This window comes from Nyctereutes procyonoides, unplaced genomic scaffold (genome assembly GCF_905146905.1).
Source record: "Nyctereutes procyonoides isolate TBG_1078 unplaced genomic scaffold, NYPRO_anot_genome, whole genome shotgun sequence".
Taxonomy (NCBI): Eukaryota; Metazoa; Chordata; class Mammalia; order Carnivora; family Canidae; genus Nyctereutes; species Nyctereutes procyonoides.
The window spans coordinates 13,275,140-13,298,297 of NW_026575148.1; the positions used below are offsets into that span (position 1 = coordinate 13,275,140).

At 41.0% G+C, this 23,158-nt stretch overlaps 1 protein-coding gene across 1 annotated transcript in view; it reads right to left on the minus strand.

Annotated features, from left to right (window-relative positions):
• Window positions 1–838: 838 nt before the first annotated feature.
• Window positions 839–23,158, minus strand: part of LOC129501642 (uncharacterized) — a 79,307-nt gene continuing 56,987 nt past the window's right edge. Inside the window, exons 6-10 of the mRNA XM_055312802.1 lie at window positions 15,226–15,383; window positions 13,376–13,418; window positions 11,360–11,546; window positions 3,228–3,363; window positions 839–1,244 (exon numbers count right to left, since the gene is read on the minus strand). Coding sequence (XP_055168777.1) covers window positions 1,145–1,244; window positions 3,228–3,363; window positions 11,360–11,546; window positions 13,376–13,418; window positions 15,226–15,383 — 624 coding nt within the window. The 3' untranslated portion in view covers window positions 839–1,144. The remainder of the gene's footprint in view (window positions 1,245–3,227; window positions 3,364–11,359; window positions 11,547–13,375; window positions 13,419–15,225; window positions 15,384–23,158) is intronic.

A 23,158-nucleotide genomic window follows, 5' to 3' on the forward strand; every position in this document is an offset into this window, starting at 1 on the left:
TGGCAAGTGGGCGATTCCATTGTGTCTGTAAAACCACACCACGTCCTTGGTCACAATGAAGGGCTGTCGGATGAGTGGAAATAACACTGGATGGAGAGATGAAGACCTGGCTTCAGTCCCAGTTCTGCCATCAACAATCTATGTGATCTTCAACAGGCGACTCCCTCCTAGAGCCTCAGCTATAAAGAAGAGGGGTTGAGTTGTAAAGGTCTTGCAATCTCCGACATACTATTATTTTGTGAAAAGACAAGGCCTCAAATTTTTTGTTGTTGTCAGAAGCTGTTCCAGAGCACTTGAAGCTGACAGTTGAACTCCCTGAAATTTATTTTCCATGTTCCATTAGTGAGTGTATGGGACTTCCAACTTCATGGATACACACTGGGATCATTCCACTAAGACACAAGGTTGATACTTAGAATTTACCTTTGAATCTCTCTGAATGTTACTTCCAGGATTAAGAGTAGGACATTCTTGATTCATTTTGTGTTTTCCCCTTGCAGTGTGACCGATATTCAGGTAATAATTCAGATAGTAAGATGATGCATGCCTTTGAGTTTTCTCCCCTGAATTTAGCCTAATTCTTTATTTATTTTATAACAATAATTGTTATTATTTTCTGTCATCTGGGAAGTCCTGGAGGCACTTGGGCCAGTCCATTGTGAGATAACCTAACAGAGAGGACCTTGTTTAGCTGAATTGTTTACTCACCATTTGAGCCATTTCATTTCTGTGATCTTAATTTTTCCAAATATCAGCTTTCCACATCATGGCTTGTAGGCATTCTAGGAAGCCTACAGTCAATGGACAGAGTGGAGCATTTAGCAAAGAATACAAAAGAGAAAATAAATCAACTTTTATTGTATTTATGCTTTCAAAAGACAGGGGTAAGGGACATACTATATTTTGATGCTAACACGTACAGCCTGGTGGGCAAAAATGTGGGGGTATTAACAATGTTGTTATAGATTGTCAGGTTAGATTTCCGTGCTTTAGTTCAAAAACAAAAGTATAATCTTACCACAAAGTTTTAGTGTATCTGAGAAATGCTCAGTTGAATGCTATATAATGAAATCATATTTTTGTTTCTTCCCATATTGGTTGGTGATGATTTTGTGGGTCACTTCTCTTAAGATTAGGGTTTCTTTCACATTCTAGTCTCTTCTAGAGGTCGATTCATGAAGTCTTGAATAGCCTGATGCAAAGGAAGCCACTTTTTGATAGACATTTTCAGAGCTGTAATCCAGCTGTAGAAATAACAGTGCAGGACAGGTCATTAAAAAAAAATGGTTGAACGGTAGGAAGGTGAAATGTCAAAAAAAAAAATCGTTCACATTTATTTCCTAATTGTTTCTCTGGGTGATTTAATTTGAAATTAATATAGTAAACCCTGATTCTTTGATTTGGACTGAACAAAATGGTAAAACACCGAATGTGGACTATACAGAGGTAGCAAAGAAATAAAATTATGCTGATGTTGTAAATAGGATCAGAAGAAGGTGCGATGTCTGTAAATAGTGATCACTGGAGCTATGGGGCTTTTATAATTGTTTCTATTTAAATTTCAAGTTCAGTTGGTCAAATGTATAGCAATCAAATATTGCCATGAGGGAAAAATATTCCTTTTTGCATTTGTACTCATAGCACACTCTGCAGGTTAGCTCCCCCCTTTTTCCACTCCCTTCTTTTCATTTTATTGGATGATGTTTTATAAAATGTACCAAATATAATTTATTCTCAGGGTATTTTAATAGTATTTATTTATTTATTTATTTATTTATTTTTTAAAGAATGGTTTGGGTCAGATACACTATGGTTGTAGGAGTTCTAGAGACGTAACTAGGATTCTTTCCAGCACAGTGTGTCAGGAACATGAATAAGTCAATGTGCTTTGTGATTCTCTGAGAGGGGAATATGATTTGTATCATTTCTTAAGCTTACGTAACTATTTTTGGGGAGTAGGGCATCTTGTGAAGGCAAAATTCCACGAACCACACTTTGTGAAACTGCTCTTATGCTTTGAAATAGTTCTCTAGTGACTCAGTATTGTTTCCTATTGATAATGTCCACATATGGATTTGACAGTGAAATTCAACTATTTGGCCTCCACGCATAGAGAAGCCAGTTGATTTTATCAGACAGGAGTTCATTTCATTGACCCTTTTTCTAATATGACATCTGGAGCCTTACCTTCAAAGGAACCATCTTAGTCCGCCACCCAGATTGTGTAGCACCAGCCCAGGGAAAGAGATCTTGGCAAAATATCTAGCAATTCTATATTCATTAACCTCCCACTCCAGCCTATCCTTAGGAATGAGTGGAGCAGACAGGGTTTACATAATGGGAGAAGGCCTGGGGAGACTCTTCCCTTCCCTAAATGGTTACTTGCTGGAAGTCCTGAAATTCTACTTTTAGAGTTTTATTTCTTTGAGTTAAAGCAAGGTATTTGGTTCTGGTAAATACTCCTGAAGATTTTACCATGTCCCCTGTTTTAATAAATGACTGAATTTCTTTATTGATCTTTTTAACCCAATTGGGAGAAAGCGTCTCCCAATTGGGTTGAGGTGAGGGATGGTCTTCAAGCAGGTGAGGATAGGAATGGGAGATGGAGGACACTGGATGTCTTGGGGATTGAAATTAGATGGAGGAGGATCCTTTGAGTCTGAGAGAATACTTCCTCTGCCTCATAGTTTTGTCTCTGTTGACCATACCGCCCTTTGTTCCCTCAAGCCGTCATGAACCCAAGCGCCCATTTGTACATCCCACGCTGGATAGTGAACATATTGAATTATATAGGTGAGTTCTATATCCTTCAGTGGCTTATAAAAAAAACAAACAACTGACCAAATTCCAATGAGCATATCAATAAAGTTACATAAAAGGAGGTAAAGCAACAAATCTGAATTAATAATTTGAACTATTTACAGATAACTGTTAGTAGATTTTTGTGTGTGTGTGTGTGTTGAAGTCTAAGCCACCATCTTGGGAAGAATGGTAGACTCCTTTTCCTCTTAAAAAAAAGTACTTCTGGAAGAGTCATCTTCTATGCATTAAATTAAAAAAATCCTGAGGAATATTAACTATGGAGATGATGCAAAAAAAAAAAGGGAGAGAGTTAACTGAAGATGCAAGTTGAAGTTGGCTACACAACAAAAGTTGAAGTTGACTTTTGCTAACAAGACTCTTGTCAGGGCAGATGAAGAAAAAGAAATATGCAGGCCTCGACTTACCGTTGGTTTTCGGTCTTATTTTCTGCACAGAAATAGAAAGTCTTGAACTCTTCAGATGGAGGTTTGAGTTCAATTACTGACTGCTTGGAGCTTAGGGTCTGCTCGTTCACCCTATATCCTTGTAAATACAGGCCACCTACAGAGGGTGAAAGGAAAAAGCAAATGAGAAGAATAGGGAAAGAGTAAGATGGAGAAAAGGAATCTGAAAAAGCACCAAGAAAATTTTGTGTCTGCAGGAACCTCTAATCCAGGTGTCTCATTTTGCAGATGAAAAAACTGAGACTCAGGAGAGTCTGTAATTGAAGGGCCTCCACTAATGATTAATGGCAAGGCTGGTAATGAGGTAGGATTTCCCCATTTCCATTTTTGTGATCTTCTCACTGCATGTTTAGTATTTACCTTTGGGTTACTGTGGGTCTAAACCATCTACTTTGCCTGGAGGACACATTTTGAAATAAATTTCTTGGTATCAAAGAGTGACACCTGCACTATCACATTAGAAGAAAATTAAGTAACATTTGCTTGGACAAAACCATTAAGGCACCCTTCCTGAATAATGAGATTGCCAGCAGTTTCTAAAACCAACTCAGATTCTCACCTTCTTTGTGCATATGCAAAGCACATTTAAAATATGAACCCACAGGATGATATGAGGGAGCCAACTTGAATTCAAATGAGAATGAATGACTGGTTTTAGAAGATAATTTCTTCCCTGTGGTCTTTTGAATCCATGTTAGTGGATATATGTTGCTTGGCCTGAATTTTGTTTCCATTATTTGGGGGGTAGGGAGAGCATATCAGTCTGGAGGAAGATGCTGAAAAAGCAAAACCTTTTGTGTCTTGTAGTGTCGATGCTCTGAGGTATACCTGAATCTCCTATCGATGATTAGATGTTTGAATCTCTTCCTTGCTCTTGCTAACTCTTAATCTAATCTCCCACTCCCCGCCCCAGGATCCACTTCAGTGCCCTATACTAACAAAATACCAAAATCCAACTTGGGTCACTGCTCTCCCTGACAATTATCCTATGCCAGTAAGGGACTGAGTCCCTTTGCATACAACTCCTTTCATTTTCCTTTTAGTTATATTTGGTGCCATTGCACACTGTCCAGAAGCCATAGTTTTTTTTTTCTTTTTAAACAAAGAATGGTGTTTGGACTTGAAAATGTGTTTATTTTATAGAGGGGGTTTAGATGCAGTGCCAAACTAAAAACTTTTTTCATTTAAAAAGAGCCCATTTCAAAGCCAACTTCTAGGAAAGTATTCATTTTAGAAATGGTTAGATTTTTTCCCCCTTTGGTAGGCCCCAGTAAAATGGTGTTTACCCTAATCCGAGAGTGAGCGCTGTCTTTGTGCTAATGGACACACCATAAAATTCACATATTTGCAGTGTGTAAGCAATGATTTTTAGTTTATGGAGTTGTGTGACCATCACCCAAATCTAATTTGAGTACATTTTCTTCACTTCAAAAAGAAACTCTGTGTCCATTTATCAGTCACTCCCCGTTTGCTGGCCCATCTGAAAACCAGGCGACCTAACCTGCTTACTGTCTCTATGGATTTGCTTTTCCTGGGGTGCTCAATATACACGGAATCATATGATATATTGTCTTTGTGACTGGCTTCTTTCATTTAGTATGATGTTTTCCAGGTTCATCCATGCTAGATCATATATCAATTCCTCATTCCTTTTTATCGACAAGAGATATTCCATTGTGTGGGCATACCACATTTTATCTACTCATTATCTACTCATTAGGACATTTGAATTTTCTTCATTTTTTAAGCTATTATGAATAATGTTATGAATATTTGTGTACAATTTTTGCACAGGTCTATGTTTTGGGGTATATACTAGAAGTGGAATAAGCAATGTGCTAGATGTTTCAGGACTAAGGGCCACCTGAAGACATATCCACGGATTGGTTTGCTGTCTTAAATCTCTTCTCCCAATAGTAGTACAAAGTTTTTCTATTACTGCACTGGTTTCTGACTTCTTTCTACTTGTGAGATTTCCCTTTCTCATGTGTCTGAGCAGACATGAATACCCTCTCTCATCCCTACCCTCTTTGAGAACAGATAGAAAGTTTTGTCCAAAAAGATGTGTGCCACAAACAGGAAAGTTCCTGACCCCTTTTCTAACCAGTTACAGGGTAGAAATGATTGGCAGTAAAGACATCGGATTGCAACCCCATTACCTCATTTGAGGTGATCTCACTGGGCCAGTCTCTCTGGATTAAGTAGCAGCAGTAAATAGCAAGCTGGCACAACATTTGGACAGAAATTTCTCACAAGAACCTTGCAAGCATTAAGTGTTCCATTTGTTGCAATAATGTAAAATATATCTGAGGAGCACACACAGACCTTGATGTGATTTATTCAAGAACAATAGTTAACAGTCATAATTTGTTACTTTCAGCTTTTGCTGGAGAGAGAGAGAGAGGGGAAAAGAATCATCAAGTACATGGTGAATGACATGGGGCTTGAGGGCTATGAAGAGGCATTTGGCTAAAGGGTTTCTGGAATATTCACACTGTGGCTTTTTAATATTAGCCGGCACAGGCAAGCCAGTAATGCATATCATTAGGGTATGAGCACTTTCCTTGACAGTAAGCACGGACTTCAGGGAGCTGACTGGTGCTATTTCTTCAACCCTGACAATACATTAGAGACCTACTTATCTAGCTGGAAGTAAGATGTGAGATTCGCATCTAATGTGGTTTTCACAGGAAATTAGAGCCACATGTACTTTCCCCTCATCTCACTGTTATCTTTCCCGGCCTTCTCTTTGTGGCTCCCAGGATTGCCTCACTACCTCAGGTGACTGTTAGAGCCAGTAGGTCATGTCCCAAATACTACAGATAAGTCTAGAAGTGAGAAATAGCATAGGAGGTCTCCTGGATCTCTCATCAAGAAGAGAAATCACTGGAATAAAATCAATATAAAATGAAATGGAAATAAAACAGTAAGGTAACTGAGATGCTGTGGTTGGGGGGTGGGGTGGGGTCGTGTGTCTGAGAAGTGATGGTCATAGAAGCCTGAGTCTTAATAACATAGCAACTAATCTGGTAGGCGGAGGACAAGGATAATTGAAAGGAAAGAACCTTTTTTAAATACCCTAAGGTACCGTATGTAAAAGAGACAGTGTTTTTGTACCTGAATATTTTCCAACCTTTTTGGCTGTGATCCAAAGATGTTAATAAATACAGAGCTCTCCATGTTTTCATACAGTTGGCCCAAAAGTTTTGTGAAACACTGTGATGTACCATGATATTTTCTATTCAATTAAATTCTATTCTATTGTGTTTTTAAGTACTCGTCGCAACCTGCTACGTTGACTGCATGACTCAGTAATGGGGTAAAAACGTGTAGTTTGATGATTAATGCTATAAATAGTAACCAACGCCTGCTTCACAGTGCTGGAGAACAAGGAACCAAACGAGGGTGAGATATGCAAGAGCCAAGCAGAATTTGGACAGTACAAGGAGGTGAGGAATTAATAGATCAGACCAGCGCAAAGGTCATTCATTTAGCATCCATCCAGAAGAACTGAAAATAAGTATTAGGACTCTGTATAATCTTTATGAATATAATTATTCTAATTCCTTGCATATAGAAATGATTACATGAAACTGAGTATTTTATTTTTTATTGATTAATTGATTTATTTTAGTGCCTGTTCATGGCACAGCATGGGTTCAGCCATTCTCGGTAAATTTCTCTACTGCCTGTCCTCACAACTCCTGGTTGTTGTGATAAATAGCTGGACTACACGGATCGTGACTATGGCAGTCAATGTGCCAAATTCCAGAGACTAGATACCCAGCACTGAGGACTACTTGTTTGAGACTTGTTTCTGGCAGAGAGTGTTCTCTGTAGCAGTATGGCTAAGAGTTTGGGCATAGGATTTGGATGACATTTGTTCATATTTTGTCACTTAACAGCAGGGGGTGGGCACATCAGCATGTTAGTTAACTTCTCTAAGCCTTCATTTCTCTCATATAATGGGGCAATAGCAGTGGTGGTTTGCAAATATTGGCTTTAGATAATGAACATAAAATGCTTATCTAAGTCCTGGACACATAGGAAGCATTCAGTGATACATGCTAACTTTCTCCCTCCAATCCACCTGAGCAGTTGATCCAGTTCTCCCACCCCCACCCCCCGCCAAAAAAAAAAAAAACCCAAACAGACCATGTGGCTCCCCAGGGCAGTGATTCTTAATGGACAGTAGAGAGAGGCATTTCTATTTTGGGAACTTCCCACCGGAGATTTGGATATGCCTCCATGCTAGCTTGGGTTTCCTTGTGCCATATCATTGGCTATGAGCCTCAGGTCACGATGCATGTGAAAATGTACAAGACTGGAAAAGACTCTTCCAAAAAAGAATGTAGACCTCAGCTCAAAATTCCAGTCTGGGGAAGGGTAAAGCACTCCAGAAGAGCTCCTGCCCAGCCCCTTCATGCTAAAGAAGGGCGAGCTGCTGGTTAACCCTCAGAGAGCTTCCATCCGGACCCAGCAGCTGTCAGGGTGACAGTGGGAAGGAGGTGGCAGGAAAGTGCATTTTCTGGAAGAAGGTGCATGCTCAGGCAAATTGTATTTTTTATTCGAGAAAGAGTAAAACCAAGTAAAACTTAAATCACAGGCCTCTATTTTAGAACATGGCCTAGATATAACATATTCTTTTGGAATTTCAGTAAGAAAATGTTCTTTTAATCCATATTTAAGATAATTGAAGCTAGAAATGGAGGGCCTGTAGACATAGGAATATTTAAGATGTACAGCTGGGTAAGAATGAATGGATTTGGATTAAATATTTTTATTAGTCACAAAATGATATATTTTCAAGGAAGGAATTTAAAAATAGATAGAAATTAGATGACTTCTTAGGGCTAGAAAGAGCGTGAGATAGCCAAAGGGCTAGGCATTTGATGGCCTGGGTTCTGGTTTTGCCTTTGAATTGGTTTTCTAATCTTCTAACCTTTCTTTATGAAGTGAGGGGAAGACAAACTACTCACACTTCATGGGAGTGATGGCCATTTGCAGTAATTTGATTGTTCATTCACTAAAAACACATAAATAGAGTCATCTTTGGAGCATATGGTCCCTTAGAAGAGATAAGACGGCCATCTAGAGGTAACACACAAGGTAGAGGGCAATAAGTGTCACAAGATGGGTAAGTGTGGAAGTTCAGAGAGGGGAGATGCTTTGTCGGAGACCATATGGGGTTGCTTTATAGCAGAGATGGCTGGTGACCGAATAAGCATTTGAAGGGCAGTGGAATCCGGCCAACTAATGTTGAGGAATTGGTAGGTATAGAATGGTTCCAGGAGGAGGAACTAGCACAAGCAAAGATGTGTTGTCAGAAAAAAGAAGATGTGTTAAGGAAATAGAACATGTGTGTTAAGGAAATAGAACATGACCATGTTTGGTTAGAATGCAAGGTGCTCTAACACAAGGATTGGAAAAGAAAACCAGAGAGAAGGATTTTGGGACACAATATAAAACTCTCGAGTGCTCTGGAGGTAACAAAGAACCTTGGAAGGTTCTGGAAAGATGTGTGAAATGATTGGAGCTGAATATAAAGAAGATGTCCATTTTTTTTTCTTCCCTGTCTTTTTCTTTTTGTTGGTGTAACTTAGGCTACCTGGGTTCAAATTCTATCTTTATCATATATTATTAGCCAGGGGAATGTGAACAAATGATATAACCTTGCCAAGCATCAATTTCCCTAGTGGTAGGTGTGATAGTAACCTATCTCATAGGAGGGTTATTGAAATTAAATGAAATGATAAGAAAAAGCACTTAACAGAGGGACCAGTACAAAAACTATACTGACTAAATGGTAACTCTGCTTTTGCTGTTCTTATTTTTAGGCCATTTATTAGCAGCCATTTTCTAGCTCTCCAACTAGGACTTTCCAAAGTAGGGCCTCCAACTTTTCAGAATCGGGGAAGCCACCTAGGGCTGTCATTACTGTTTTAAACGTGGAGGCCTCTGGGCCCTAGGGGTTTGGTATTTCAGTTTGGAGTGAGCTGAGCATTCAATCCTAAACATTTCCTCTCTATCTCTGGGAACAATCTCTTAAAAATGAGCTTCATTGATTCAGTCATTAAAATGATTCAGACTTTTGCAGTGATTATTTTAATTAATTAATTAGCTAGCTAATTGATTAATTTTAGAGCGAGAAAGAGAGGGGAGGGGACTAAGAGGGTGGGAGAGAATCTTAAGCAGACTCTTTTCCTGAGCACAGAGCCCAACTCAGGGCTCAATCCCAGCACCCTGAGATCATGACCTAAACCGAAACCAAGAGCTAGACCCTCAACCAACTATGCCACCCAGGCACTCTTGCGGTGATATTTTATAACAAAAATCCCAGTCCATGACTGCTTTGGAGGTTTGTTTTGTTTACCTTCATTCTCATCCTGGTATCAGGTACTTAAAACTATGGATTTGGTATTGAATAGGAACAGCCTGTTCGGGAAGTGCTTAGAGATTCTGGGTCTCTCTGAATAGTTGAATAATATTTTGGGTTATGTTGTGATGCTCTCAAATGGAAAGGTGAGTAAGTGAAAGAGAATCACTGTATCGCTCATCCTGAATGAAGGGAAATGGAACATAGTGTGATGTTCGCCTTATACTTCTTTCGTACTTTCCAAGGAGGCTGAAATGGTCACCAGATACTTCCAACTTGGCATGGCTGTCTAGCTTAATTAAAAATAAGCATTAATGTTAAAAAATTATTAAATGACTGAGATTCCAGGATGTTTACTACTACTAACTATTTAAGGATAACTCATTTGGTGAAAAAAATCCAACTGCAAATAAAATGCTAATAATCTCTTTTGTCAAAAATTATAGGAGTGGCTAGGGGTGCCTGGCCGGCTCAGTCGGTAGAGTGTGTGACTCTTGATCTTGGGGCTGTGAGTTCAAGCCCCACGTTGGGTATAGAGATACTTAAAAATGAAATCTTTAGGGATGCCTGTGTGGCTCAGCAGTTGAGCATCGGCCTTTGGCTCAGGTCGTGATCCGGGAGTCCTGGGATCGAGTCCCACATTCGGCTCCCTGAAGGGAACCTGCTTCTCCTTCTGCCCATATCTCTGCCTCTGTTTCTCTCTTTCTTTATCTCTCATGAATAAATAAATAAAATATTTTTTAAAAATCTTTTAAAAATTACAAGAAAAATAATCTCTCTTATTGAAAGCAGGCATACTTGTTTTATTAAATTATATTGTTATATACCCATTTTGTACATACAGCTTTTAAAATACACAATTTAATCAATATATAAGATATATACATTTTGTATAGAAGGGCTTTATATGTAGAGCAACCCCTAATAGCAGTTACCTCATGTAATCTTTCCAACACTCCTGTGAAATATATAGGTGTTTCCATTTTACAAATGAGGAAAGTAAGTTCTAGGCAGTTAAGTAACTTGCCCGAAAAAAATTGACAGTTAATGTTATTTTTGTTACTCACTTGTCCAGCATTGGGAATACTCTGAGAAGGGGGAGTTACTGCCCCAGAAAGCTATTGCCACGGATTCTGAATGTCATCAGTGACCAAAAGAATGAAGGAGTTTATTTTTTGCTTTTCAAGGCAATGAAAGCATGGGATGAAATCTACAGGAGCTGGAATTAGCTTGGCTGTGTTGAGATCTCAGCTTCATTGTTGACTACTTGTGATCTTGTCAAGCTAAGTAGCCTCCCCAGCTAATTTTCTTATGTGTAAAAGGGTAATAATAGTAGTATCTCTTCATCGGATAATGAACTAATTATCTTTAATTAGCACCCAGGCATCCCTAAAGATTTCATTTTTAAGTATCTCTATACCCAACATGGGGCTTGAACTCACAGCCCCAAGATCAAGAGTCACACACTCTACCGACTGAGCTGGCCAGGCACCCCTAGCCTTCCTATAATTTTTGACACAGAGATTATTGGCATTTTATTTGCAGTTGGATTTTTTTCACCAAATGAGTTATCCTTAAATAGTTAGTAGTAATTAGTAAATGAACTAATTTAGGTAATATAGACAGTACAAGGCTTGGTAAAAGGTCCATAAAGCTAGGCTGTCACTACTATTATTGTTGTAATGACTATTATTTCAAGTGAAAGTTGAGTCCATACCTGAAGCCTGGGTGGAGCGAATGCTAGCATAGAGGTACAAGCAGCCGTCCTTCAGAATGCAATAGTGCTGGACCCACATATCTGTGCTTCTGTCCAATTGGTGCAAAAGGCCCAGGCACTCCGGGTTCTTGATAGCCAGGGGCGGAAGGCTACTGTTGTGCAGAGTAACATCTTCCCAGACATGGGTCTGTGGGTGTAGCACAAAGGGATCATCTGAGTGGTCGCCCTGTGCGGGTGGTCCCTGACTCCCAGAGCCAATGATACCAGCACAAAGGCTATTTGACTTCAGAGAAGGCACTGCCCTAAGTGATTCTGTTGCTAAGGCAATCGAATACTTGAGCAACTCGCCAGAAAACCTGAATTTATCCAGGGGCTATGGAGAACTTCTTCCTTTCCATGCCCCTTGACATCCTTTCTCTTTGGTTTCTATTCTAGTGCGAGGAAAGCAAAAGAGTATCAGTGGTATGTAGAAAGGATGTGGAAACGGGCACCCCAGCAAAGACTATGTCTACGCCCTGTCTATAAATGCTGGTCCCAATGTGCTATTTCACTGGCCATTCGGATTGTCCCCTGAGCCCTGTTCCTGGCATGTCTACTGTGTATAACAGCAGCCCTTGGCTCCTGCTTCACTTTAGAATTCCCCTTTGTGCAAAGGACCAAGTTACATGCCCCAGGGCAGACTTGGTATTAGGTTCTCATGGTCAATGATATGGAAGGTCATGATAAATTGAGCTCTTTGGGGGGGGGGGGTAGCTGTGGGTCCATAGGCCTGAGAGGCAGGCTTTCCCCTGTAACTTGACCTGAGGCAGGGGACACAGTGCTTTATCTCTTTATCATAATGCCCTGCCAAGTGCTGGCCAGTTTCGCTTCTTTATTTGGCTTCATTTTTGCTCTTTCGTTTTAACAAGGCGGTGCACAAGATTTCAGGATGCAGAGCTGACTGTATTCTTTGCTGTGAAATGGAAGCCTGCTGGGAGTTTGGGTGTTCCCTTTTCATTCTGCTATAGATGCTCTGAGTGCATTAGCAGAAGAGATCCCTCTGAAAAATATCAGGCTCATTAGGATGACGCATTGGAGAGATGGATGAGTGTATTGAGCATTGTGTTCCAGGTAAAATGAAACACAAGTCCTGCTGTTTGTCATATGATGATGCCAGTGATTGTTCAGAAAGGACAGTTATAGGACACAAGGCAGTACATGTAAGCTCAAACAATCCAGATTTTCCTGAACGTACAAGAGCCGGAAGATAGGGAGAGAAGATAATAGATTGTAAATACCTTTTGCTTGTCTGGCATTTTGTAAGGAAATGAGCATATTTAAAGGTAATCTATCTATAACCTTACTAGAAATGCTGTTCATAGCATAAAAATTAAATAATTGGGTATTAAAGCAATCCCAGCCCCTCGCCCCCACCAGTGAAAGCTCAGAAAGTGGGGTATCAAATGTCTTAGGGGCTAAAGTGATGCTTCACCTGTTGATCTCATGAAGTTAGCTATCACTTTATAGGTCAAGCCTAACTTAAAAAGTATATTGCTTCAAGTCTGGGAGTTTTGCACAGGTAGGAGCTGCGGAAGGTGGGCTAGTATGCATCCTAAACAAGGATATGAACACTAATTCTGAACATAAGACATTCATTTTCTAAGAGGCCGCTCAGCCACCAGCGCTGTCCCAAGACGTCCCTGAGACCTTGTACTTAGGGAATGAAAAGAAAACAGAAGCAGGGGTTTAACCTCCTGGACTGCTCTATGTGAAACGGAAATCCCACCCCAGTTTGTGACTACCCAGCGAGTTCACGGAGAGAAATGTCACTCAAACTCACGAAAATAAAAAGAACAGCAGGAATGCAAGTTCCCTCATAGAATGTGAATAGAAAACCCTGTTAGCTTAAAATCCTCTTTGCCAGCTTTTAGAGATCTGAGAAGTCCTAGGGTGAACTGCATGACATCTGACTTGATCCTTTCCCCCTCGGAGAGAAAAGCAGAATGAAGGCTGAGATGAATACCACGGATACCTCACCTGGCGGACAGGATGGGTTGCTTTGTCCATTGCCTCAAGCCACCTGCAAGACAGTAAGATGAGAGGCTCTCCGGTGGGGGCTGGATAAGAATCATTTGGAGGGGCTTGCTGTTCTCTCTGGAAACCCATCTTCCAGACAGAACCGTCCTGAGGCTCAGATATATCTCACTGCTTGAAGATCATGGTTAAAGGCAACACATTCTTGCAAGATTGGTATTACTAGAGGCCAAAATCCCACCCCCTACCAGGCATATTTAAAATAAATTACTGTTATCCTTCTCCTTGCCTATAGTTCAATTAGTGCCTAAGAGAAAATTCATCCATTCTTTTTTTTTTTTTTTTTTAACCAAGGTGTGTGAATTTATCACCACTAGCAGAGCTGGTAACAACTGGTGTTATGAATTGGAAGGCACTGGCCTTTACAACATGGGAAGACTGGCAGACAGTCACTGTCCTGAGCTCCAGCCCCAAGTGTTTCTTGGACGCAGTGGCCACCTTCAGGACACCATTTCGTACCCCTACTGGAGGACTGAATTTCCTTAGTCTTGTCTCCTCAGCCCCTACAGCCTATCCGTCCCACCTCATTTGCCAATCTCTTCCCATTTTCTTTTAAAACCTGTAATTTTCAATGAAACCCTCCTGCGTGCTCTCTTACCCAGAGTTTGACTTATTCCCTCTGCCTTCTTTGGTTCCATTTCTTCTTTTGCAGGCCTGTCTGATCTCATGCCACACTCTTTAAGAACTCCTCCCTGGTCCCCACTTGGAGAGATCCTCATTCCCTAGGTCAATTCCCATGCCATTTTGTCTTCTCCTCTAGCAGTTCTTAGTTTCTATTTTGCATTACAAATGTTCAACTGAATGCCCTATCTTCTTGGTTCAGAGCTTGTTTGAAGGCAAGAATTGGCACTTAATCATACTAATCATCTGTGGAGAACTTAAAACGGTGTCTTGGGCACATCAGCTAGCCCACAAATATTTTTTTCCGTGAATTGAAATACAATCAAGTTACTGTTATCATATTTCCCTGTTTGTCCTTTAAAGCAACATGCATTGGAACAATGTTCCACAAATAGGAACAGTATTTTGTTCGCCTAAGAGGTTTCCAGCCTGGCCCTCCATTTAAAATCGGAGCTGAGTCCAAATTCTCTTACAGAGATGTGCCATTGACACTACACACTATGGACCTTTATCTCTTCATCAGTCTCCCTTACTCCATGCTCCCTTCACCCTGAATTAGCAGCACTCACCCTGAAATGTTCAGCTGGCTCACTGGATTGACCGATGATCTCCATTCCTTTAGGGTGATACACTGAATAATGATCTAAGCCACTACTTGCTCGGAGGTTGTAGGCCACCTTCTTAGAAAGCCTGCACACTTCTCCCCCTCCAGTTGAGTTGTATGCTTAAAAATGTCAACTAGATCCATTCCCCCACAAAACTACATTAATACTATTTATTTTGCTCGTCTCCTCGTGGTATGCTAAGTTGCAGCCCTACTACATTAGTTTTATACCTGGGACTATCCATCTGATTAGCTTAAAATATATAAATTTGATAACTTGAGAAGCTAGATGTGAACTATGATGGTAATAAGCTTTTTTAGAAGACGTGGAGTTATGAGTTAGGAGCAGATGTTTCTGTTCTTTAGCAATTCTGTTAGGAAAAGGTGGGGTGGGGGGGACAATGAAGAACCGAATTTCCCATTCCTTAGAAAAAGTTGATTGGCTTATGCTGTGAATTTGCCTTTCCCTTCTCTACTTCCAATCCCCCAAATCTATAAAGCTGCTGTTGAAGAAGCATTCCTCTGCCCCAGGTGAAGCTGGCAAGATCAGAGATTATTAATGAACTACCTTTTCATTTCTTGGTTCGACGTTGCACAGAGGCAAAAAGTTCGATTTCCAGACTGAGGCACACAGTTAAACACAAATGGTTTTCCCAAACTGCTATCCATGCCAACTTCTGCACCTTCTAATTTTATTATTTCCAGAGGCGGGCATTTTCCTTCATCCTAAAATTAATAAGGAAGAGGTTCAGCATGGGCATTGTGATTAGTCAGGTAAGGAGAAAAGGAGTCAGGGAAGGAAGACTAAATTATTTTTAATTGATATAAACATATATATTATTTATATATATTTAAATACATATATAATACAAATATATATTAATAAGAATACTTTTGAGTTGACTGTATGTTCTGAAATGAAACTATAACCCCACTGAGTTTTTCTTGATTATGTTCTTCGTGATATATTACGTGAACTCTAAATCTCCAGCTATGATATTTTTCCACATCCCTTTTGAATGGACTCTAATAATATGCATTTTATTTATGCCATCTGGGGAAAGTTGAATTATTAATGCCCATTTTTTCCCCATGAGAAAAAAAATAAGAGAAATTCACTTTACAATATATGTGGTTGGTAGTGACATGAGATCTTTAATTTCTACGATGAACATGTATTCCATGTGTATAGTGTCAGGCCCTCTTCTACGTTGTTCACCTCTCTACTACAAAAAAAATAAAAATTAAAAATAAATAAATTGTTCACCTCTCTTGGCTTTTCTTCACAAATGCTCATGAGGTCGTTGCTTTTATCATCTCTATTTTACAGATGGGGAAACTGCAGCACCAAGAGAATAAAGAACACTTCTCTTTAAATGACAAATAATTCTGTGGATCAATATTTTGTTATATTTGTTTGACAATTCCATCTCAAAACATCCTGTCCGTTAATCCTATCTTTTCTAAAAACAGCTATCTTAAGGTCGAATCCCTATACTCTGAAGTCACGAACCGTATGGGTACCACTCAGTGGTTGTTCTAGTCAGTGTACAGAGCTGTGAAACCATTGCCACCATCTAGCTTTAGAACTTTTCCATCACCCTCCAGATCTTCTTTGAGCCCATTGGTAGTCAATCGCCCCCCCTTGCTCCTCCGATCATAGGCAATCACTCATTTGTGTTCAGCTCCTATGAACTTGCCATTTCTGGACACTTCTGTGGTCTTTGTGATTAGCTTTTTTTACTTAATGTAATGCTTTCAAGTTTCATCCCTGTTGCACGTACTAGTTATTCATTCCTTTTGATTTCCTGTTATATGGATATGCATCATTTAGTTCTTCCGTTCATAAGATAATGGAGTTTTTTCTTTCAATTTTGGTCTGTTTTGAATAATGCTCCTATAAACAGTTGTGCACGAGTCTTTGGGTGGACACATGTTTCCATTCCCTTTGGTAGATTACTAAGAGTGAAATTGCTGGGCTGTAGGGTAAGTTTATCTTTAACTTTACTGAAAACTCCCAACCCATTTTCCAAAGTAGCTATGCCATTTTACGTTCCCGTAAGTAGTGTATGAGTGTTCGGGATTCTCTCTGTCCTCACCAATGGTGCGTAGTGCTTATCTTCTTCATAAAGCTGCCGTCCTACTAGGGGTGGAGTAGGATCTCCCGGTGATTTGAATTTGCATATTTCTGATGCCTGATGGTGTGAAGCCGTCATCCAGACCAGAGGTTCTTAATCAATTTTGGTAATGACTTTAAGATCCAGATGAAAACCATGGACCCTCTCGCCCCAACCCCCCCAATACATGTGTGTAAATACATGTGTGTACATGAATGCACACATGTGGGTCCATGCAGATACCTAAGTGTATACGTGTGCATGTAAATGCATATGGGTAGATGGACATATTATTTGACAAAAGGTAGTATCTCAGAGTGTTATGGCACTTTAGTTTGTAGACCATTTCCATGGGCTCTGTCTTTTTGTTTTTTATGATTCTTCCATAAAATAGGAAGCCACTAGTATCCTCGTTTCCTAGAGGAAGAAAGTGAGTTTCAATGATGGGCCCCAAGGTTACATAGATAGAAATAGACCTTACACACTGGCCTTCTGACTGTCTTCCACACTACTCCTCCCATGTGTCTGGCTTCTTGGGTCATGGAAATTTGGGAGCCTGCTGGATCTTAGAGCCAGCTCCTTGAAGGCCGTGGTATTCAACATTTTGGGAGACAAGAGTATTTCCTGAAGCCATCAACTTTTCCAGGATAGAGACAGAGATGCAGAATTTTGTTTTGTTTCAGTAAATATAAGGAAGCTGGCACATTTTGCAATAATTGTGCATGGTCAATACTATGACATTAAAAGCCAGAAGAATATATTTGTATTTGCTTTCTTAAAGACAAAGGCTTTACGTGCCTATACATAGTGGCTACTTACTGATACCATTTTCTCGGTAGCGCGTTGCAAACTATAAAAGGACCTAGGGAAACAAATAAAGCCTGGGAATTTTATACTCTTGAGAAGTGACAGATGTGGTCATTTTCTACGAGCAAACATTCACTGGATCTGCTTTCTTTGGGCCCAATATATAGATAAGATGAAATGTCGGTCTCTGAGTATTAGCACCGTCAGATTCCCTCTGGAGCAACCGTGTTCTCCACGTCCTTTGCTGTAGGAGAATGCACAGGGTGACACTCATGTGGCATGTGGCACACAATCAAGAACAGGAGCTAAAGACACTTAGGAGGCTCTTTCTCCTCTGCTCAAGTAGCAGCTATGTGAGAAGAATGAGTGATTGATGAATAGATGAGATTAAAGAATGAATGCTACCGTCTCTTGCATGGCCTCTCTCCTGGCCCAGATTCCATTTTGACTAATCTCAGCTGCTGCCCCATTGTCCATGGTCAGGGGCCTGCTGTGGCCCTGGAGGCAGCTGTGGAAAGACCAAGATACAGAGCCTGTGTGGTGGGTGTGGGCATTCTTGCAGCTGTGTTGACTCATCTTATTCTTTTCTCCCCATTTCACCCGTCTAAAAACTTTAAACTCTGCTCTCACAGAGATACAGAATTTGGGAAAGGTTCTCCTTTTAGTCTAATCCTAACAGTCTCTAGTTCCGTACTTCCTGAGCAAATGTTTTCTAGAATTAAGAGCAACTGGAACCCCCATTTTTGTCTTACTGCCATGTCCTTGGGATCTTCAACTTTTCCCTTCAGCAAAACTCAGTCCCTCCGTTTAATTCTTAAATGGCTTCTGTTTGATTCCTTCCCTCTGGCTCTGCCAGAGGTTGTCAGAAAGTCTCACTTATGTCAGTATTGAAAAGAAGAAAGATTTCTTTAAGACCAGTTTCCCCACAACTTCCTATTCTCCTTCCCAAGGCATGGAAAGGCTCTCGCTTCATTTTTCTCTTCCTGAGCCAAAACAGAGGTCCAGCTGCTTCATGTGTGCAAGATTGAGGAGAATAGAAGGGATGCTGAATAGAACAATACCATGGAATTTTTTAGTGAGGTCCAGAAGCTTTCGACTGGGAATACAGGAACTTGGGCTGTTGATGCCAGGTGGTCTTGGATAATGTTGACATTGCCTATGGTGGAAATAAGATTTCTATAGAAATAATTCCAAAGGTCAGACTGCTCAGAAAAGGGAAATAGTAAATAATAGTAACGACAAAACCCAACTCAGAGTGAATCTACTTCTAAATCAAATTATTTCTATAAAGAAAAATGTGGACAAGGACATTTGTCTCTGTCCCGGGCTCTCTGGTAAAATAAAATTGCCTACAGAGGTTTTTTAGTTATTTGCTTTGGTCAAAATTTTGGTTTAAGCTTGGTAGAAATATTGTGTGGTTTTTGCCTCTTTGTCTCTGGAGAGGGGAAAATGTGGGGACCTTATCCCAGCATGCTTCACTTTATCTGAAGGCACAGCCGTGAACATCTACAAACTAAGAAAGAGGAAAAAGGCATCTTTAGCCATGAAAAAGAGCTAATTCTCAGTGGGGAAAACAGAGCCAAAATAAATGTAGAGGGAAAGAAAGCATGTCCTAAAGCAAAAACAGCACATGAAAGGTGCATAAAATACACATCTAGAGTGCTATATTTAAAGCTAGCAGACTGAAGCGAAACTGAAGAGTGAGTGTCTCTTGGAGCCTTATTAATGACGATCAGAGCCTTTTATCTGTAGGCAACAGTTTGGAGGCAACCCCTCCTCACTGGTGTCTGAAAACCATCACTCTCTGATAGCTCTGAGGCCATGGCCTCGGTCCATGTCATAGCTGATTGGATCAGGAGGGTGGCCAAGCCTGCAAAGGCAAAAAGGAGAGATATGGGAGTACTCCTGCCGTAGTGACACTGGCTCTCTCCATCCTTGATTACATGGAAGTCTTGACCCTAGGGACTGCCCTCCCCTTGTGACACCACTCAACATTATTACAAACCTGTATGTAGGTATTTATTTATTTATACTCTCTTCTCCCCCCCCCCCCCAAGTAGAACAGAGGACGCCAAGTACAGCGAGCATGCAAGTCAAACTCTTGTCTGTGGGTGCTACCGGGTTCCCTGTTGAAGCTTTGTGAGCTTAACATTTCTCTTTCTGCTTTTATCAAGAATTTGAGATGGTGACAGCTCAATCCCCCGGAGTTGCAGCTACTCTTGTCTGAATAGAAGTACAGTTACTGCTCTTTCCCTGCTTTTATGGTGCCTGGCGGCCACCGACACCAGCAAAGATAACTGGCTACAAACTCGGAATTTCGTGCTTTTCCTTCTCGGTTCGCCTGGAGTGGGAACCGTGCTGTAGGCATGATAAATACACGCTGGCAGCATCATATTGTTTGCTGGCACCAGGGAGATCCGGGGTCTGGGAAGCACGGGCTGCTTGGGGGACTGGAGGAGTTGGTGTGCACACAGACCGGCTGCCCCGGGAAAGTTAGCTAAGTGGGGGGATGACATCAATGTCAGGGTCCCAGCCGCCTGGGGCTTTACAGTGTGGAAGTGTCCTTTCTGGCCTCATCACCCGTCTCCTTGTTCACCGTTTTCCTTGGCTCCTCCACTACCCTGAGAGCCTAACCACTACCACCCGAGCAGAGCAGAGCAGAATGGGAAGAGGTTCCTTTGAGTCCTACTCGTGACCTTTCCAAAGTTGTCGAAAAGTTTCCAGGTGAGGTGTAAAATCAAGATATTCTGTGTCTTGAGCTCTGCGACTGAATGTTTGCCCTACAAGCTTTCCCTCTGAACTCAGGGTATGTTTTGGTTTATAGATGGATTCTAGGGCCAGACAAGCTGGGCTTGAATCCTTGCTTCTGTGGCCGTGGGCAACTTACTTAAACTCTGTGCTTCACTTCCCTTATGAAAGAGGATTTAGTTAATACACATGTAAACTGTTCTGAACATGACCTGGCACTTCTTAAGTGATGTATAAATGTTAACTTTCGTTATTTTGATTTTTCTTTCTTTCTTTCTTTCTTTCTTTCTTTCTTTCTTTCTTTCTTTCTTTCTTTCTTTTTTCTTTTCTTTTTTTTTTTTTTTTTGGTTAACTTTCATTATTATCTAGAAATTTGATGAAAATGGAGAGTAGGGACTGGAAAACTTATTAATCGGAAGTCTTTTTCCTTTAAAATTAATTTATTAAGGAGGATCTTATTTGCTTATTTGAGAGAGAGAGTGCACAAAAGAGAGCCTGGGGAGGGGGGCTAAGGGAGAGGGGGAAAGAGGGAGAAGCAGGCTCCCCACTGAGCAGGGAGCCTGATGTGAGACTCCATCCATCCCAGGGCCCTGGGATCATGACCTGAGCCAAAGGCAGATGCGTAACCGACTGAGCCACCCAGGCGCCCCCCAAAGAATCTTTAATATGGGTGTCAGAGTAACCTTATTGACAATGAGTCCTTATATCTGCCTTTTTTTTTTCTCTTTAAGAACCACAGGTTACGTGAACAAGGGGAAGGCCTTCATCTCTGGGAATCTCAGTGTCCCCATTTGTAAAACGGGGTACCAGCACCTTCCTTTATAAGGATAAAACGAGATCATCCATGTAAAGTGCACCTAACATTTTTTTTTTCCCTTCCCACCTCTGGGGTCCAGTTTCAAGTGCAAATGGAACATTGCCACAATATCCCTAGGACTCAGGATGCTGCTCCAGACCCAGCGGTGGTTACTACTGAGAGGGGGGCTGGGCTGGTGCGCGGGTGGGGATGGGGCTGGAGCAGAGGGAGAAGGCAAAGAGGGGGAGGAGGCTGCGTGATCTCACTGTTTTATCTCAGAAAGAAATTGTGATGATCTTGGGCTTGGCTCCTGGGCCTGGATTCCTGTTAATCTGCCCCTTACTCAGAGATTCGGAGGAATTCAGTGTTTGCCCCGTTATGGTTGGACCTACAATCTCCCAGAGCCCACAGGGAGAGGCTGTTGCAAGAGCCAGGCACTTACTAATGGCTCTCTCTTCCTCTGTGACTCTGTCCTGGGGCAGCTGCCTTTGGCCCAGTCCTGCCTCGATTAACATCCTTGCTGTAATGAATTTTTTTTCTCCTCACTATCCTCCCTCCCTCCCTTCCTACCTCCAATGCTGACTGAGTGCTTTGGAACTTTTTGCCAGACTTTGTGTTAAGCACTAATGGGCTAATTTTTAGCCTTAGACTGATTTGCTGGGGTTCAGTCTCATTCTTTTTTTTTTTTTAAGATTTTATTTATTTATTCATGAGAGACACAGAGAGAGGCAGAGACATAGGCAGAGGGAGAAGCAGGCTCCATGCAGGAAGCCCGATGTGGGACTCGATCCCAGGACCCGCGAGTCACGACCTGGGCCGAAGACAGATGCTCAATCACTGAGCCACCCAGGGGACCCCAGTACTTGTAATCTCTTATTCAAAAGACTGTTTCGTGTGGGTATTATGGGCCTGGGTAGATGCAAGCTCCCTGTGAGCGGGGATTATGCATTTTTCCCCCCAGATAGTAGCTAAGACAGGGCTGGATCCAGAAGAAATACTCAAACACACAATGATCAAAGCAGACAACTGCCAAGGAGCCCATAGTCCTGGTGTCCAACACCAGGGGCTCTGGGTTAAGAGTGTTTTGCTGTGTTTCTTCACAGCGATGGCATAACCTCTCCAGAGACAAGTTTTCCTAGTTCTATTTTCGGAGAACTTTTCTCCTCCCTGGAACCATGTGAAGTGCACTTGTCGGGCGGCTTTGGCCTTTTCCATCCTTGAGTCCTCACCAGGATAAAAGACTGGCCCTGGGAGACATGCTACTCAGGGCAGACAATAGCTAGAGCCAAAGGGTGGCCGTGAGGATGGTGCTGCGCGCCCTGAACCCTGGTGCCCTGGTGCTGGCGCTGGTGCGTCGGGCGTCCCTCCCTCCCTAGCTGCTACCCAGGGGTGGACAACGCTGTGGGCTCCTTATCTCAACTCAGGCCGTGACCGTGCAGAGTGCTCTTGGCAACGGCTTTAATTCCGAGAACTTGTTGATGATTAGTCCTTTCCCAATGATGTGGGCAAAGAGCAATAACATAGTGGAAAGTGTTCGCTGTCTAGACTGAAGCTTTGGGCTAATATGTTGGTTTAATTTGTGACCCTGTTCCACTTTTGCACAGAAGTAGAATTGACTAGATATTAATTTTCCCTTCAGTGGAAAAACATTTAGAACCTCAGTGCTAAATGGTATTTTCTTATAAAATGCTTTAACTCTATTACTCTATGAGCTCTACTTTTATTCTACTTCTACAGATAAAAAAAAAAAAATGAAACCTGTCCCAGTTTTGTAGCTTAGAGATACTATTCTTGGATTGGAGACTCTGATTTATTGGAAATATTATTGAATATAACAGCAATAAGAATGGGTCTCTTTGATTCTCTTCCCATTTGTTCCAAAGATTTTGCTAGATGTTTATATGTATATAATATATATATAGTTATATATATATATAATTATATAATTATATATAATTATATATTATATATAATTAGATAATATATGTATTATATAATTATATATAATATATTATATAACAAATATATAACCA